Here is an 18728-nt window from a genome sequence, read left to right on the forward strand (position 1 = left end):
AGTAGTATTAAGAACTACATGGAACTTTATATGGGTACACATAATTCAGAAAGTGTCTGGTCTTTAAAAATAAGTTTTTAAGCAGACTGAAATTCATTAAGTTACTGTACATGCAGAAACCTAGCATATCTCAATTGCAAGAAACAGCTTCTAAGCTGCAGCGATACAAAAGGTGAACTGAAAAAGGATGGAACAAACTCTAAGAGCTCCTTTTATTCTTTTGCACAGTGCAAATTAATATCAATAATCTCAGTGTTCATTTAACCAGACCTGTTATTATCATTGTTTTACATCTGTTCAGTATCAAAGCTAACACAATGCACATGAAGCCTAGCCCTGGCTCCATGCCCCTGTGAAAGATCAGACTCACAATGTGTTTTCTCTCACTCTGACAGCATTTTGTAGCAGAGGAAGCTTCTCTGCAATCCAGAAATAATGCTAGCCCACTGTTTCTTCCAGCATCACATTCTGAATAGGTTAGGGAGACTAAAACTGTCTGACTTCATGATCTCGATTACATTTGATCATGCTAACTGGAAAACAATCTAAGTGCTTAAACTCCATGAAACAATTTTCTATCCAAGACATTCTAGACTATTAAATCTCTGAAGAAGTGTCATTCCTTTGTGAGAAGCAGGCTGCCTGCGTTGCTTCCAATAGCAAAACCCTTTAACACTCCCTGGCTCTCCAGGATATCTCCAAAAGGCATGAATCAGTAGTACAGAACTGCAGAGCTCTGCAATAGCTTCCATCTAGTGCCAAGGATGCTCTCAGCAATAAAAACGTAACATGTGCTTATGCTGCTAAAATTTGAAAGCAAAACACTTGGGAAGAAAATTCCATGAACCCATCACTCATAAAACATATCAGGCTATGCTAAGCAAACAAGCCTCCCAACTAGGCAGATACTGGATCAAGGACCACAGGAAAACCCAGGATGTTTTTTGCTGTTGCTGTTCATTTGTTTGTTTTAATAAATCCCATGGCATTTCAGTTTTATTCAACTCGAAATCTTGAAGCCTTTCTCAATGCAAACATCTTTTAAGCACTTAAAGTAATCAAACATCCTCCAAATTCGTATGACTAATTCCTTTCTATGGCCTTAAACTTCTAAACAAATACCTTCAAAGTTTTTCACAGTCCCCAGGTTTTTCCCATGTTGCTGCAGCAACTGCTTCAGGAGGCATCAAACTCACAAAGCAGTTGGAAAGCTGACCTGGGCCAGTCAGTCTGATCCAACATGGACACAACGCCTCTTGTTGTTTCACCTCGTCCTCCTTTCTGTCAGTTATCACCAGTTACCAGAGTTATCATCCCTCAATGGACTATCGTGTCAACAAAGTTAAATGTCAACGCTGCTGTTTATAATCCCATTTTTAAAGCAAGAAATGGAATAGTTATCCACCTCCTGATGCTTTTCAGCATCCCTGGAAGTTGAGATGAGGAAAAAACAACGCGGCATAGAACACAGCAGGGAATGTAGAGACTGCTTTTTGAACTAAGTGTAATTTCTGTATTTGTTTGACTCTCTCTGAAGGAGAAGTGTGACACCTACTGGAAAACAGCTTTTGCACAGCATGTATTAACGCATTACAAGTATACAAACTCAGTTCAAACCTAACAAGCAAATACAGCTCTAAGCAGTAGTGATTCAAACAGGCCACAACTTGGTCAGAACATTACAAAATGCCTACAACAAAAGTAATTAAATCATAGAACTACTAACCTGTAATGCAGCTCAATTTGGATTGCTCCTGGACTGCTAGTATTCTTTGATGACTGGAAGATGCAATTGAACACATTGGGCATGCCTCCTGTGGATTTCTGTCCAGCGTAACGCGTGTCAAACGCCATCATGGAATGGGAAACCAAATTTACAGACTTTGTTCTGTTTGAAGAGCTTTCAAAAAGCAATTTCGATTTCTTAAAATCAAATCTAGGAGAATAAAAAGAAGACATCTAAGAATCTTGTAGCTCATTTATTTCTCCATGCCACTTACCAAACAAGTATGCATGTTATCGTGCTCGTCTCTTTATTTTTTCAAACAATGATAACCACATCTCATGCCACAGAGATACAAACTGCCAATTTGGGCACCAATTGAGAAATACTGTTTTGTTATTTACTGTTTTATTTATTCATTTCATGACTATGTTAATTCCTGTCCTATAATGATGGAGAGTTTCAGATAATGCATTCGGAAACAAAAGAAAACTCATACCTGGCTAAAGAGCTGCACTCATCTTTTCCTTTTGGATCCATCAGTTCCAGACTCACATTAACCATGTCAACGAGGAAAGACATAGAAGTATACACTTCTCCACTCAAAACTGTCTGAAAGCATCAAAGACCAACATTCTTTTTAAGAACATCTGTTTAACTTTCATTCTTGAACTAAATTTTGATATTTAGGACAAATGCAAACAGTTAAAGAGTCTTTTTCCTTTAAAGAGTTTAATTAAAGATTGCTGAGAGAAAGAAAAAGACATTTCACAGCATCTTCCCCTGCTGTGGTCACACATTTCATTCCAAAAATTACAGCTGTGCAACATAATGCTTGGAAGCCTAACAACATCAAGTGAAAACAATGCTTCCCACTAATAAGGATAAATGATGATTATTTCCAGGTGCTGCCCACATTTCTCCCTGAATGGACTGTGTTTAACTACAGCCCTAGATGATGGGCAATAAGTGATAACTTACTCAAAAAATAAAAATAAAAAGGCTCTGCTGCAAAGCATTTATTACTGAAATTCTTCTTTTGTATTTATAAGACAAGGGGTTTTGACATAAAGTAATAAATGTTCCATCTGATCTTTTAGCAGCTTCATAAATCGTTAAGAACATCACAGACACAATGGGAAAGGTTCCATCACCCTGCACACGCTTACAGGAGAACCTTCAAATCTCTTCATAAAGTTCTATTCCTATGGAAAAATCTTAAGCTTCTTAATGTGGTGATAGCATGCTGCAATAACAGCTGAGCACAAACAGTTCAGACAAAAAAAGCCCTGAAGTACAGTTTTCATAGGTTTAACTTTTTTCTCTTTTTTTTTTTTAGATTGAGCTAATCTAAAAAATTAACCAACAAAGGCAAACAATGGCACCCATTTCTCACATCTCTTCTGAAGTTGAGAATCTCAGAAATATGGATTTATGTCTGCAAGCCACAGCTGGAAGGACAAAAGTGTTACAAAATAAAACCTTCAACTCTCAGCAGTATCTACAAGTTAAAAAGTTCCTCACTATTCCTTTGTTGATTTTTTTTTTTTTTTGCCTGTTTGTTAGTTTTTAAATTAATTAGTCCATCTTATGAACAACAACGAATTAATGGATGCTGTGCCCAGTCAGGAGATGTAGTATTTCAGGGCAGAATTTCAACTGCATAAACCTGCGGTTCCTCTTACATGAATTCTTGGATCCTGCAGGTCGTAAGGTCGCATGAACTCCTCGATAGGTTCTCCAAGGTTGTTCTCCAGCAAGCCACGTATCAGTTTGTATTTAGGCAAATCCAGAGAGCAATGGACTGATGAGAGACTGCCGTGTATCAGTATGTCTGCAACTGCATGACTCAGCTCTCTACAGCAAAGAAAAGAAATGGGTTTTCAAGATACTGTAACACAGCAGGGAATACTCTAACACACGTGAGGAGGAATGTGAAACACTGTGTGTTTCCTATACAGCATGAAAGGATCCCACTTGGATCAACTCACTTGTCTAAGTTTCTCTCTACTTGCAACTTCAGCCTGAAAGGTTCTTTCAATAGACTTCCTCCTGTCTGCCTCACACAATAGGATGGAAAGCTCAAGTCTGTACTTGTGTCTTCCACAGCCTTGGAATACTCTCTCGGGTATCTCTCTGCAGCAAATATGTCCATGTCCTGCAGATCAACCACAATGCAGTCTAAGAGGCAGATGTGATCCTCTGCAAGTGCACAGGAGATAACACATTAAACAAGAAAAAAAAAAAATAAAGCAAAAAGAAATAAAGGATTTGCAAAACTAATGCAACTTACCTAAAAAAAAGACATTTAGTTTCTCCTGGAAGTTATTCTGATACTTATTCACACTCATCAATATCTGTAACTATCAGATACCAAGCTTGGGTAAAAGTGAACTTAACTATGAGTCCACAATACTCCTTATGTTCATAATGCTCATCTTAAAAACACACCCAACCTGCAGCAATGTTCTTCCAGAAACTGAACTAAAATTCTTTAGCCCTTTAAGCTGTAAATCCACACAAACTAACAAGTTACTTACTCTTAAACCTAAAATGTTTAAACCCAGCACTTTCTATTCACAAGGTATATATGAAATGGCACTGCATTGTTCTACACAAAGAACTAAATTGGGTTCCTACTGTTTGTAACATACCTGGGCTCTCAGGGTTTGGTACAACAGGTAATTTGGACTGCTGTCCTTGTGGCTTACTCAATGAATTAAGCTCACTCTTCAGCCTAGAAACATTTCCTCCTGATGGCTTTTTCATGAACAGTCCTTCCATCACTACTTTGGATTCATCTGCACTTGTGGTTTTCTTCATGCTGTGCTTTGGAGTTCCCAAAGGAGATGAAAACTGAACAGAATCCTGCTAATGAAAGCAATTCTATGATTAACAATAGCTTTTCTCCTTTAAATAGTAAGAGCCCAATGCATTCAAATCCTTGACCAAAAAATAAATGTTTTCTATTAATTACATTATCTTTTACCACTGCAGAAAGATGGTCAAGCTTTTCTCCTATCACCTTAACAGAAAAAAACATTACCTTTAAATATATATATATCATTTCAGAAATATTTTCAAAGGAAGATATGAAACATTCCCAAGAAGAAAATAATTTAAAATGTCTTTTTTTTTTTTTTTTTGCACAAAACCTCCCAAAAAATCCCATATAAATGAAATTAACATCACACAATGGGCTAAGACTGTCAAGATATCAAGCATTCCTGTAGAATAAAGATAGGAAAAATATTTTAAAAGCTGTTTTGCAGAAAATATCTTCAATATGCAGTGATTTCTGCAAGACCACGTCAGCAATTTAACATTTATTAGAGTAACGGAATAAACACTTCTGTGTGTGATATTGCTTTAGGGGTGTCAGTCATGATATCAAAACACGTCCCAGAATTTTTCTGCAGGAGCTGAGTTAAAGCTGTAAAAAAATCCTTATCCTTATTCTTAAAATGTCCAGAAGTAAAAAAAGCAAAGTTCAAGGACAACAGTTTGAAAACGTGAGCATTTAGCATGGCCCTATAAAACAAGACTGCAAAGGACATGCAAAGAGGAGACATCACATCATCTGTAAATCCATGAGTTTAGGCAAACCCAGATTAATAGCTCCTCAAACACGCATAAACAGCACACAATAATAAATTCAATTCTAAACTTATGGAATTCAGCAAATTCTTTACACATTTATGTAGATAGGGACTTTTTAAGTGCTAAATTCCACAAGGATAGGATTTTTTAGTTAATGAGGAGCACCTTAACACTATCACGAAGATGTGAAATACCTCAAATAAAACTGGATCCTTGTATGCATTGCCTTGCAAAATCAGATCCTCAAAAAATAAACAAGGCAGAGAAAGAAAATGAAAACGAATGCAAAACTGAAAAACAAAACCCAGCCCCGCATCAAAACACCCAACACCAAAACACACCTCTATCCTGCTCTAAAACACCAAATATCTGAGTGCTACATAACGCAGTCCTTTTAAAATGAAATAAAATTGCTACATACACATTTTCTGTACCCTTCCATCACTATCTGGGGGATGTTCAATTTATGAATCTTTACATATACCCGCACAACAGAGTGCAGAAGACAACCAGCTCTCAGAAGACAAGTCAATATTACAATCTAGTGTTGTCTTTCAGTAAAGGCATTGCTAGGTATTAATCATACAGCAGTAATGGACAAAAGTCCTGCAGCAATGGCAGCTCACTTGAATCCCATCCCCTCTTTAAGAAGGGAGTAAGTGATAGCCAGAACAACCACCCATTTTGTTGCACAGATTAGACCTAGAAGCCCTTCCCAGATGGAGCTTCCTAACCTCAAAGTTCCCTTTCTTGCACTTAAAACCTTGGTTCAAACCTATACTGGAACCCTTTTGTTAGGTTTCACCTAGTGAAACCAGCCACACATACTTGGTTTCATTAAGTAAAAGCAGAAAGAAAAAAACAAACTAAACCAATTTCTGTTCTCCAGCATTTTCCAACAACTTTCAGCCCTGAAATACCTCCATTCTCTGCTATTACATGGAAGAAAGAGGTCTAACTGAAAGTCTTTTATGTACTCACATGCAGGTGTGCACCCAGCTGGTCCAGCTTTCCAACAAGGCCAGCTCCATCAGCACAATCTGCCACTGCCCTGAAGGCCTCAACAAGCAAGCACTGCACGTGCAGAACACAGCAGCTGGGTACAAGAACCTGCAGCCAGCTCCAGAGTATAGAGAGAAGAACCAGAAAAGTCCCAAGCAGAGAAACTGAGAAGTAAAGTTCTTACTTACCTTGTTCTTCAGCGAGAAGGTACCTGGCATACCCGCAAACAGAAATCTGTTCTTCACTTTCAGTTTTCCAAGATTGGCGACAATAAGACTGTTGGATTTTGAGCTTTCAGGTATGAGCAGCACAGGAGCACCAGCCTCAATATCAAGAAGAACCCGGGAAGCTCGCTGAGCTTTGTCTCTCACCTAGAATCATAGAATGGTTTGAGTTGGAAGGGACCTTAAAGATCATCTAGTTCCACCCCCCCTGCTATAGGCAGGGACACCTCACACAAGACCAGGCTGCCCAAAGAGGGAATAAACATTTGTTTGAAAACTTGGTTCATAGAGTCATAAAATGGCCTGGCTTGAAAAGGAGCACAGTGCTCATCCAGTTCCAACCCCCTGCTGTGTGCAGGGTCACCAACCAGCAGCCCAGGCTGCCCAGAGCCACATCCAGCCTGGCCTTGAATGCCTGCAGGGATGGGGCATCCACAGCCTCCTTGGGCAACCTGTTCCAGTGCATCACCACCCTCTGGGTGAAAAACTTCCTCCGAATATCCAACCTAAACCTCCCCTGTCTCAGTTTTAAACCATTCCCCCTATCATTATCCACTCTCATAAACAGCCATTCCCCCCTCATGCTCATACGCTCCCTACAAATATTGAAATAGTTCAAGCATCAGAGCAACTTGGAAGCACACTGCATGCTTCATGCTTTGCTAATTTTTTTTTTAGTACTTTTATAAAGTGTTTATCGTAACATTTTGAGATTAAAATAATCAAACAGATTCTTCTTGGGGTTTTCTGGCATTGTTACGTGTAAAACACATTTAGAAACTCGAGTTTACAGAAAATAGGTGGTTATTCCACACTGATTAGTACTGAATTCAGGAACACAATTTATAAAATTAAGACAAAATGTTGTAATGATTTTATGCAACAAGTTTAAAAGGGAAACTGAACTTTTCAGCAGAGAACAAAGTCCAGTTCAAACAGATTGATGGAAACAGCAAACACCAGTGCAAGAGGTGCCAGAATCAACATTAAATTGCACTGTCCACACTGAACTGGAAGAGGAATAAGACAATTCTGTGACAGCTCACTGCTTAAAAAAGGATTCATTACAAAAATTCATTTCAACTTACAAAAGTCTGCTGGGAAAGAACAGAAAAGAAAAAAACCCAACACCCCAACATACTGTTTGTCCTTCAATTGCTGCTCTCTGGCGGCCCAGGACATCCTGAAGCTGAGTGAAGTGCTGAATGAAGGAAACCACCTCGGCCTGGAAGCGTTGGGTGTGCACATACTGAACAGATGCCATCCTGAGAGTGACACGAATATCACACTCCCTCTGCAGCAATGGATCTGGCCGCCCATATCTGTGATAGAGGACCGAAGTAGAATTTAGTTTTCTCTCTTAACACCATTTTACGAATAGAGCCATTCATTATTCGCTTACAAAACAATAATGAACAGGATTTAAGTGGTGCTCGCAGTAGATAACTTCAACAATTACAAAAAAATATAGCTTGTATTACAGTATCTTGTTAACAGGACTCAGGCCAATAACCAGAGGTTTCGATTCATACTTGTAAACTTGAAAAATGAGTGCTTCTTCACCACTTGTAGTGAAACGTTCTCTGTAAAACTCCCCATGAGCTGTAAGGTCACTTAAGGACAGACCTCCAATGCTTCCCTGCAGGGCTAAATCCCCATCTGCAAAACAAGAGCCAAACAGCTGTAAACATCAAACATACCTTGCTGAAAACCTGATTTTTTCCATAAGCTTGCATTAGTGGAAAAAACTCACTGTAAGTAACTCAACAAAGGACACTAATTAAACATAAAACCTGATACTGAAATAATTTGCTACAAACATTTATCCAAATGCAACCCTACCATTTGCACACACAGTGATCACAGTACTCTGTGAACTTTTCTTGCTCTGAAACAGTAATACACACTATTGTGCTGCTCTGCAACTGGGAGGACTGCAAGATATTTCAATCCTGAAATATCCCAATGGGGAGGAATAGAAGTGTCACATTCCCTAGAAACAGGACATACAAGCAGAAACCTAGAACAACGAGCAGCAAACACAAAACACTTCAAATCACAACTGAAAAGTACAACTCCTTTTATTTTAAATCATGTATAACCTCAGATCTCCCATCTACTCACCAATTATTTCCAAGTGAGCTGCAAGTTTTGACACACTGGCTTTAGCGAGCTCACTCGTTGTCTTGTTCAGTACTAAAGACAAAGAATGGACCTGGTCAAACAAAAAGAAACAGGTTGGTATTACACAGTGTGAGCTCACAATTGGACTGTGCTGTCGGTTTTTTTTTCCAAGACAATTTCACTACAACTCAAAGAATGATCTGATTAGGACAATGGATGAAAGCGAGCCTTTTTGCATCCTTGTTTGCATGCTAAAGTCTCCCAAATACCTTAGAAAAGTCAGGTTATCGAATATCCCAGCACTGTTATCTTTGTCCTCTGTCAAGATTTGTCATTTGCTAACACAGAATCATAGAATGGCCTGGGTTGAAAAGGAACACAATAATTATTTAGCTCCAACCCCCTGCTATGTGCAGGGTCGCCAACCAGCAGACCAGGCTGCCCAGAGCCACATCCAGCCTGGCCTTGAATGCCTCCAGGGAATGTTTCCTACAGCACCTCTGGACAAAGACTATATTACTGCACGTCTGTACATTCATAAACATATACGTATATAAAGCTATAGAAGCATATATATGTATATATTTTTAAAGTACACTCCACAGCACCCAGAACAGCGGTTCCAATTCCAGTATGTCAGCACCAAGGAAAAGTAACTACTTCACAGATCACCAACATTGAGATTCTGCCTTGTGCTGCCCCAGGGAAATAAAAACCACCTCCCAAAGGACTTGCACTTCTTTAGGCTCTCAGTGTCCAAACTCTATCCAGGAGAGCTCCATAAAGATGAACATGGAATGTACTACTTTAGCCTCTCTTTAAGAGATATATATACATGTGTATGGAGGATGACAGAGTAAGGGACCCAATCCATTTGCAAATAAATTTTTCCTGCAACTTCTTCCCCACAAAACCTACATACACACACATTCTAAATCTACTGTTTTAACTGCGTTCTTCACTGCAACATGCAGATGTGACTTAAGTTTCCATAAAGCAGAAGTTCTATGGTAGACAATACCATTATGATTTTGCATCTCAGGCACCATACCTTCAAATCCAGCTTAGTGTTTACAGGCTCTTGGGCTGCAGAAACAGACGAGGTATTTACTTCTGATTTAGATGTCTGCTGAGTATCTTCAGGTTGCAGCTTCATCGCATGGTTATCAGCAGTGGATCCAATCCCAAAGAAATCCAGTATCACTACCCAGGTTTGCAGAGTAATTAACACATCCAGACAATTGAAATCGACGTCTATGCTGCGATTAATCTTGCTATAGCGGGAGGAAAACTCAGGATGTTTCCTATCCACTAGAAAGATATTGATATGAACCAATGAATCATCAAAGTGACTTTTTCCACAAGGCAGCTTGGATCTATCTGCTGTTGGAGAAGGAGGTGGAGTCAGGGGGTATTCAGAATCAGCATCTTCTTTTTGCTTCTTACGTGAGGCACAAACTGGTCTTTGGTAAAGCTGAAAGACATTGGATGCTTCTTCCATATGAGATGGCAGGGAGCGTGGCATATCTGGATATTCAACATTGGATACTGAGGGACATGACTGTGAAAGGTATTCCTTGTGTGCTAAACTGGATGGCTTGGGTGCTCCACGGGACACCATCAGATTCTTATACACAGAGTCTGGTTTTTTTTCTAGAAGATCTTCCATTAGCAGTGAACGCAAGGCAATCTGAATAGACAAAGTCTGAGGATGATCTTTAGTAAACTCAACATCAAAATCCTGAAACTTAAGGCTGACAAGGCCTTGTGCACCGAGTGTAAGATCGCCACTTAACTGAACCTGGAGCTCAGAGATGTGGAAGTTTGCTTGAATCTGAGTGAAAGACTTTGCTTCCCTGATAGTCAATGACTTGTTTGGAACAGAATTAAAACTGGAGTGGCTGAATAAGCCATTTTCCTTCCGTTCACTTGAGAATTCTGTGCCTGTACTAAGAGCTGATGCTGATGGAGAACTGTGACAAGTCGAAGATGCAGTAGCAGCTGGAAATTTGTTCAAGTCTTCATTGTAAATTAAATTATCCAGAGTTTGCAGGACCTGTTCATACACATGTTTCGCTAACACGACCTACAATACAGAAAAAAACAACCACAGTCAACATAGTAGCTCTCTGTAACACTGAAATAATGACCTATATTTGAAGATATTTCCCTGAAAAATTCATATCCAACATGGAGAAAAATGTTTATATTGATAGCAGGACTACTAAGTTACCATACCTGAAGAGGGTTCACAAATTTCCCTTCAATTTTCATGATGTTTGATATTCCAAAGTCTTCATTACTCAGTGGGAATGTTACATCTAAATCTTTCCCTAGTGGTATCTTTTCCAATTTAAACTGGATGGTGGTGTTATTCAGAATGTGGAAAGCTGTTAAGAAAAAGTGAAATGAGAACAATGTTATAATACATGAATTGATTATTGTATAAAGGACTGCACAGCGGGGCTAATGCAGGAGATTTCTCAGCAATGTTGGCCCTGTTTTGTTAAGTTTCTGCATGAAAGACATTATTCAGTTCTTGATTAGGAAAATAAAAATGGATACAAATAAAAGGGCTTGCCCATTTTATTTAAAATCGAGCAGCATATTTCAGGAGGATGGGGTGAGGCTATACATAAGCAAGCCTATAATCAAAACACATTTTTAGTCCTCTCTACCATTAATATTAAAAATAATAAAGAGTCCTTTGATTAACATACCATGGCCTTTATGTAATGATTCAAAGAAGTCGTGACGAGTAAATTGGGATTCCTCCTGGCTGCTAATACTGGCAGGTCCTGAAGAATGAAAACCTTGAGATACTTCACTTGCAGACTCCTTCTTGCTCATAAACTGACTGGTATTTAAAGAATACATTTTAATATCTTTTATTTCAACTTGCAGTCTATCACTTGTAGACTCATCTTCTCCTGGTACAAAATTCTGAATAGATATTTGTCCTAGGTGACCTACAAGCAGCTCAGGGCTACCAGGCTTTCGAGGTATTGAGACAATTGGTGATTCAATGTTGATGTTCAATATAAGCTTAATAGTATCACTTTTGAGAGGTGGTGATCCAAATGCATAGCCACCATTATCTTCTACGTTGGCAACATCTCTTGATCTTGGCGTCGTATCAAACAAAGAAACCATTTCACTGTATTCAGCAGTTTTAGTTGCCAAGACTGTAGTAACTTTTGAAGCTGCACTTTTCAGCATGCTGCGGAAATTCTCCTCCAATTCATCCATTGACAAAGTCAGTTCTTTCAGAAATTTAGCAGAGTGGTTGTAGTGTAAGGAGGCCATTCTGAGATTAAGAGAGCATTCCTCTTTTGACTTTTCGGTCAGAGTGAAACTTAACGCATCTGGAAGGCTACTTCCATCATCAAGTCTAAAGAATAAAGATTCAAAGTAATCTACATCACCAATGAGATTTTCATACCTTCCTGTATTCCCTATGCTGACAACATACTGGTTTTTAACACTGTCTTGTGTTAAATCCATCAGGTGAAGACATCCAAGAGAGCCATTCACATCAAATTTACTACACATGGAAACATTGACTTTGGTACCACCAATACTGGCTGTTGCAATTTTCCTGCCATATTTTTCTCCATTTGTCATTCCAACTGTCCTGAGGAGGAGGATATTCAACCAGTGAATATCAACTGCTACCTCTGTATTCTGTACGTAAGTAGACTGAAAGGTTTCCTGCTCCCTCCAATCTCTCTCCATGTCGTCCATTAAGGGTTGAGGACTGGAATCTTCTTTCTCCTTCGGGAAAGATTTCTGGAGAAACCCAATCAGTTCAACAATTGTCTCTGGATTGAGGATGATATCCAGGTTGTTCACCTGTACAGAGATCACCTGCAGGCTGCTATCCAAATTCATTGACGGGCATTCTGCACTCACAAACTGATACTCTAATTTTATCAAAGACTCTTGATCTTTTCCATTGTTGCCAGATGAAGTATTTGATGCAGCAGCACATCTCTCTGTCAGACTGGATGCATCAATGGGATGTGCATCGCATGGTCCGTAAACTGGTGACTGAGCCCTGCTGTCTCTGAGACTTCCTGTTGGCACATCAAAACTCAGATTCTTATGAGAAGCCATCAAAAGGTCAAAATCTGTTCCATATGTTTGCATAGTATCAACAAGTAACAGTCCATGAACAGTCAGAGACACTTCTGCATCGTAAGGCCTTTTCACAAAATGGGCATTGGTGCCAAAAACCTTCAGTACAGAAATATACCGTCCATTACTTTCAACCCCCAGCTGCATACAGTTTACTTTGAACTCAGCCAGTAGCAGCTGAGATTCAACAAGAACTTCCCTGGTATGCTGCTCGAGCATCACAACACTCTGCGTTAGATTCATTACAGAATCATGCAAAGTGCCAAGCTGGTCTACCTCTGAAAAGATCTTATCTTTCCCTAAATTTAGGCCATCTGATGACTTCGTTTCAGATGCACTCAGCTGTGTGCAACAGTTCTTCAAAGCCAATATTTTATCTTCATTGATATGAATTTTCAAGTCCGGCAGACTGCCAGACAAGACAGCTCCTGGGTACTTGGGGTCAGATGTGTATATCAATCTGCGCTCCAACTGCAGGTGAACATTGAATTTTTCTACCACATGTGTTGGACCCACATCACTATCCTGAACGTGTTTCCAGTTGTCTTTCACTCGACCCACCATGATCTGAAGGTCCAGAAATGAAAGCGTGTATCTCTCGTACATTTTCTTACTCATTAAGTGTGCTTGTAACTGCTCTTCACTTATTTCTACTCCAGTAAATTCAGAGAGTTTCACTCCACTGTTAGTGCTAGTTTCAGGTGGTGGAGTATTGGGAGGAGTTGCAAGAGGTGTTTTATACTCCTCATCACTCAACTCATTGAATTCTGGTGAAAAAGTATCTGCATTCCTTTTAGATTCTTCTGTGGATTAAAAAAAAAATAATCAAACAAATAAATAAACAAACAGAAGTATTCCCCCCCTCCTTGGATATTTCCCATCATTACCTGATCTTCCTGATTGATGCTGTATTTTTAAAACACAGGGTACATCTGGTACTGTCCTTGCCCCTTCCACTGTCACTTTCTCTTTTCTCAACAGGAAATCTACTACACTTCTTTTACACGGATGCAGATGTCAGTCACAATGTATTAAAAAAATCTATTCAAAGACACTATTTTCTCATTTTTTAATCCACTTTCTATTACTACAAACTTTACTGTTATCAGAAGTTGTTCAATAAAGAAATGAAATAATCCATTAACCTGCCTATGCAAGCCTTTCAAGACCTGTTAGGATTTTATCAGAAATTCCTTAAAATCGTCTAAAAGAAATACTTAACTACAATATATTGCTGATCCAATATGTGACAACTTAATTTTATGTTGTATATTTTTAAACTTCTTTTTATCATAAGAAAAAGATTTTTTCTACTCCACAAAGCAGGGATTCTATCTTCCAAATTTTCTTCTAGCTCAAGCTACTCCTACCAGGCTGATGCATTGGTTCCAAAGGGAAACAAAGATGTATCTTCTGTAAACAATTTTTGTTCTTACTCTAGTTTGCCCTAACACAGAAGTTACTGCACAGTAGACAAAACATCACTGCAGATAATTCTGAGCTCTCTGAGACTTCCTGTTGGCACATCAAAACTCAGATTCGTATGAGAAGCCATCAAAAGGTCAAAATCTGTTCTACCTTGACTTTTTACTGCATCACAAAACTACTCACCCTGCAGCTGTAGTTTTTAAAAATTAAATGAATATCCCATTGGTATCTCTTTCATTTTTTAAATATTTAAACGTATTGGCATGCACCATACAGTTCAGCTAGATTCTAAACAGACCTAATGTTATTTAGAAGTCCACTCAAATTTCTTTTTGATTTTCATTCACTGTTTTCCCAGTGGAACAGGAAAGAAGCAATGAGTTGTTTAAGAAACAATGATTTTAACTTCTAACATAAACAAAGGACACAATTTTCCATTCACTCCTATTAGTTAGCTGCATACACGTGCTAAGAACAGATCCATATGACTCCAGAGCTGGAGGGCTTATTCAAAGCATACTCTCACTGGGAACATTGTCCCCAAAAGGTATTCAACAGTTAAATTCTGTATCCCTCAAAACAAAAATCTCATCTGTGGTAAAGTGCCTGAAACACTAGCTTCACACCTGCTCAAATCCTTCAAGAGGAATAAGATTATCACAGGAGATTATTTCGTTTAATAACTAACCTCAGATCCCCCTGCCCTAAAGAAAACTCATGTCCCACTTTCCATTACTTTTAAAAAACACCAGCTAAATTTTAATTCAAAAATTATCACTAACAGCAGAATTGTTTGTGAAACTACACTTCTACAGAGGAACAACTCTTGAGACATCTCTACTTTCCACAAAGAAACAGGAGTTTCTGGGACAAGGTGGAAAGAAAATGAAAACTGCAATAATACTAGACCATACCTTGAGAATTGGTAAGCAATATTCTTCCCAGATCTATAACAACTAACACTGGATCCACAAATTTGAAATCATCAGGAAAGATCACCTGAGGGGCAGAAATATCAAGGCACACTGTCCAGCTTTTGCTGTTTTCCTGGAAGTTTAAGAAGAAAGAAAGAATGACTCACAACATAGAAACAACATCAAATAAAAATGCCATGCCAAACTTATCATCCTAGTTAGGCACTTTTCCACTGTCACATCTCACACTCAGTAGCAGAAAAATACATCTCCTCTACTGAGGGTTTCAAGTGCTAAACCATTTGTCAAGAAAGCCAACACAACCACTTGTGGCCAACAACTTACAATGAAGTCTCCTACTAGCAAACGATCAATAGTTTGCCTGATTTCAGCTTTCGTCTGCATTTTCAGCTTGTTGTACTGTCTTCTGGCAGCTTCAGCCACTTTGGCCTCTAACTCAGACTGATAGCCAAAACCTGTGCAGGAGATTTAAAAAAGAAATAGGTATTAATTTTGTTTGGCTGTTATTTAATCAGGAGGACAATAAAATTTAAAAAAAAGACTTATTTTTACTTATTCTGACAGAGAATCACTTCATTTTAGCAATAAAATGTAATAAGAACACAATTTTGCCTGTATCTGTTTGTACTCCAGAATAACTTGTTGCTCTCCACGCTTTTCCAGGAAAGCCTACAGAAGTGTTCTGCCTTATTTAGGTATTTTATTTTAGGTGGCACGAACACTTATGTGGTATAGCAACAACTTGCAATTTTAAAGTGAAAGGTACAGGAGTCTGCCCAAGGGAAATTGATTAAACAGGAAAATCACTCAGAGATTTCTCAGAAATCTCAGAAATTCAAATTTGAATTTAAGGAGGAGATTTGATTAGTGCTTTAAGTTTCTAAGGATAAAAATATATATCAGAAAAAAGAAAAAACAAAAAGCCGCACAAAAATATATATTAAAGGTTAACCTGAGGTATGAACCCTTCCCTTGTAGAAGAAGTCAGCTACTTTCTTAATGGCTTGGGGATTGTAAATAATATTTAGAGGTCTGGTGCTGACTTCCAGGCGCCTCTCAAAATTGCTGTGGATAGGATTTCTTTCATAGAGCATCTCAAACACTGGGGCATCAGGATCTGCAATGGAATACAAAACAAATTACACAAATAACAAAAGAACTGGGGGAGAAAAAAAACAACAAAACACACACATAAAGAAACACCACCAAAAAAAGCAAACAAAACAGACACAAAAATCAAAAGCCCAAGTACTGAATAACTGATTTCTGGTTGGAACAAATAAGCTCGCTTTAATCAAACAGACTCAAGTACCTACCAGTGTTTTGGTTCGTCATTTCAGATGACAAATTCTGGAGCCCAAAGGAAGATACACAGCCAACCTCTTTTTGCTTGTAAGAATTTAAGAGAGAAAAAAAAAAGTTAGAAAAAAGTCAACCAACTCAAAACAAAGAAGTTTTTTTTTCTTTATCAGACTTGTGGTCATTTTAAGTGAATCATATGTATTGTCTGAGACCATTTTATGCATTTTTTCCTTGACACAGTCAAACAAGAAGGAAGCACAACTATCTCATGCAGCAGCCAAAGCCTGAAGTGCAAGTTTCAGTCTGTCTTCTACAAACTAAAAAGCAAAAGCAGGGTAAAATTCTCATAGAATTAGACTGAAACTTTTTTTTTCTGCTTAGAAGAGATATTTCAAATCTCCACAGTTATTCATTAAGAAGAAGAAATAGCTTTTGCATTCTTGCTTCTCTATTTCTACTAACAGTGCAACAGCAAGCAGGTGAAATAAATCCTTACTCACTTGGAGCAAACAACTCTATGAAAATGACCAATTACTGATTAAGCAGCAATGCTCCAAAATGAAAGCCTCTTCAAGTATGTTATTCTCTTCCCAGTGTGTAACAGTAACGTTGAAGTTGCAAGCACACAGAGCAAACAGTAGAGATTTCTATGAGTTATACTTAGAAAGGGAGGGCAAAAGTACATCCAAGAAATGGAGATTTTTCTTCAAAGCTCACTTTCTCTTTTAGGGATAAGACACAAACCAAGGGAAACATCTGCATTGCATTTTGTAACGTTTACTTTCTTCATACACACACATCTTACACAGTAACTCAGGGTTTGTTCACCTACAGGATTAGGGAAAACAAGGACAGGGAATATGGTCCCTTCTGTTGCCAGATCTCTTAGAAAGAGACTACCAAGCTGAACTTTTAGAAGGGAAGAATTTCTGCGAGGAAGGGATTCCGCTAAGATCTTCACACCTGGAACAGAAAGACAAAATCATTTTATTTCTCCTAGTAGAAATAAATGCTATGCTGCCTATTTTCACTTTCTTTTCACTTGATGAACTCATTTTAAAACTTCGTTTCAGTACAGAAATGTTAATGGATTAAAAACAAGAGTCAGAGGAAGGTCACAAGATGGACAAAGCTCCTCTTTTATGACAAAGAGCAAAGAGAAATTGACTTAATACCTGAAAACTCCAGCTGCATAAAAGCACTCTCCTCAGCACGTGCCACTTTCTTCTCCTTATGCAACAGAGTGAAAGAGCCACCTTGCAATTGCAGATTTAGTTTAGCAAATACGTGATCTCTCTTTGTGAATGTATTCATGCTGGAGGCATCTGCAGCAGGATCAAAAAAATCATCTGTACCTAATAAAAGACAACAACAAAAGATCATTTATGTAACATAACTCAAATTTCTGGAAGGTTACCAAAGAACAGAAGGTTTCTCTGAATTGTAAGATAACTATTTCCCCATCTCTAGGGGGAGTAAAAAAAAGAAACAAAAACCCATGCAGACACACTTCCTTCCTTAACAAAACTGAATGCTCAGAAGAACTTTCCCATTTCAATTAAGGAGCAATAAACCTAAATTTAAGATGGCCCCAACAACCCAGTACAGTCACACCACACATTATCCCTACCCACTGAATGGAAATGTTTTTTTGCCATAAATATCTAAAGCACTTATAAGTAGATGTATTCTATATATCATTTTAGTAATAAAGATACACCAGTACTGAAGAGGGTTTTTTTTTCCTGTTCATGCTTGCGAACAGCCTTATAAGAAACAGAAAACCCCACACGGCCATACCTAGTATGTCTTCTGGATTCCACTGCTCCTGGGGGGCTGGCAAAAGCCCTTCAAAAGGTTCACCTTCGTAAGGCTGCTGTGTGTATCCATACCAACCTCCCCAACCAGGAAACCAAGACTGAAGGTACTGCAGCATCCCAGTGCTACTGCCATGTGCAGATTCTGCTGAAGGAGAAGCTCCAGGAGAATCAGGCAATGGTTCTTTAATGCTCTGTATATGAACATTAAAGACATAAATGCTCATAAATGGAAGAACATCACAAGCACACAAAACTTAATAGTATAAGATATGATTCCATCTACTTAACACTCTTACATTCAGTATACCAGTTTCTAAGATGGAACAAATGCTGGCAAAAGTACTATTGAGGAAGACCATCATATAATGGTCACAGACTCACTATAAAAGGTGACACAAGACTGACAGTGGAGGAATCAAGCATTGTTTGCAAT

General features: G+C 38.5%; 1 protein-coding gene across 6 annotated transcripts in view; it reads right to left on the reverse strand.

Moving 5' to 3' along the window:
* Positions 1–18728, reverse strand: part of VPS13D (vacuolar protein sorting 13 homolog D) — an 89003-nt gene that overhangs the window by 61045 nt on the left and 9230 nt on the right. For 3 of the 6 annotated variants that reach the window (XR_014887922.1, XM_085242619.1, XM_085242616.1), the window contains exons 12-30: positions 18276–18486; positions 17651–17830; positions 17308–17438; positions 16490–16562; positions 16126–16290; positions 15498–15628; positions 15153–15285; positions 11394–13613; positions 10912–11063; positions 9725–10759; positions 8674–8764; positions 8082–8208; positions 7691–7871; positions 6514–6696; positions 4378–4594; positions 3715–3925; positions 3409–3580; positions 2223–2335; positions 1727–1936 (exon numbers count right to left, since the gene is read on the reverse strand). Coding sequence is in view for 5 of the 6 variants with exons in the window: in XM_085242619.1 (XP_085098745.1) it covers positions 1727–1936; positions 2223–2335; positions 3409–3580; positions 3715–3925; positions 4378–4594; positions 6514–6696; positions 7691–7871; positions 8082–8208; positions 8674–8764; positions 9725–10759; positions 10912–11063; positions 11394–13613; positions 15153–15285; positions 15498–15628; positions 16126–16290; positions 16490–16562; positions 17308–17438; positions 17651–17830; positions 18276–18486 (5936 nt within the window). In the remaining variant the exon portion in view is untranslated. The remainder of the gene's footprint in view (positions 1–1726; positions 1937–2222; positions 2336–3408; positions 3581–3714; positions 3926–4377; positions 4595–6513; positions 6697–7690; positions 7872–8081; positions 8209–8673; positions 8765–9724; positions 10760–10911; positions 11064–11393; positions 13614–15152; positions 15286–15497; positions 15629–16125; positions 16291–16489; positions 16563–17307; positions 17439–17650; positions 17831–18275; positions 18487–18728) is intronic. The other 3 variants (XM_085242620.1, XM_085242617.1, XM_085242618.1) reach the window with 2 other exon arrangements.

Source organism: Meleagris gallopavo, chromosome 23 (assembly GCF_905368555.1).
Source record: "Meleagris gallopavo chromosome 23, MGAL_WU_HG_1.1, whole genome shotgun sequence".
NCBI classification, from domain to species: Eukaryota; Metazoa; Chordata; class Aves; order Galliformes; family Phasianidae; genus Meleagris; species Meleagris gallopavo.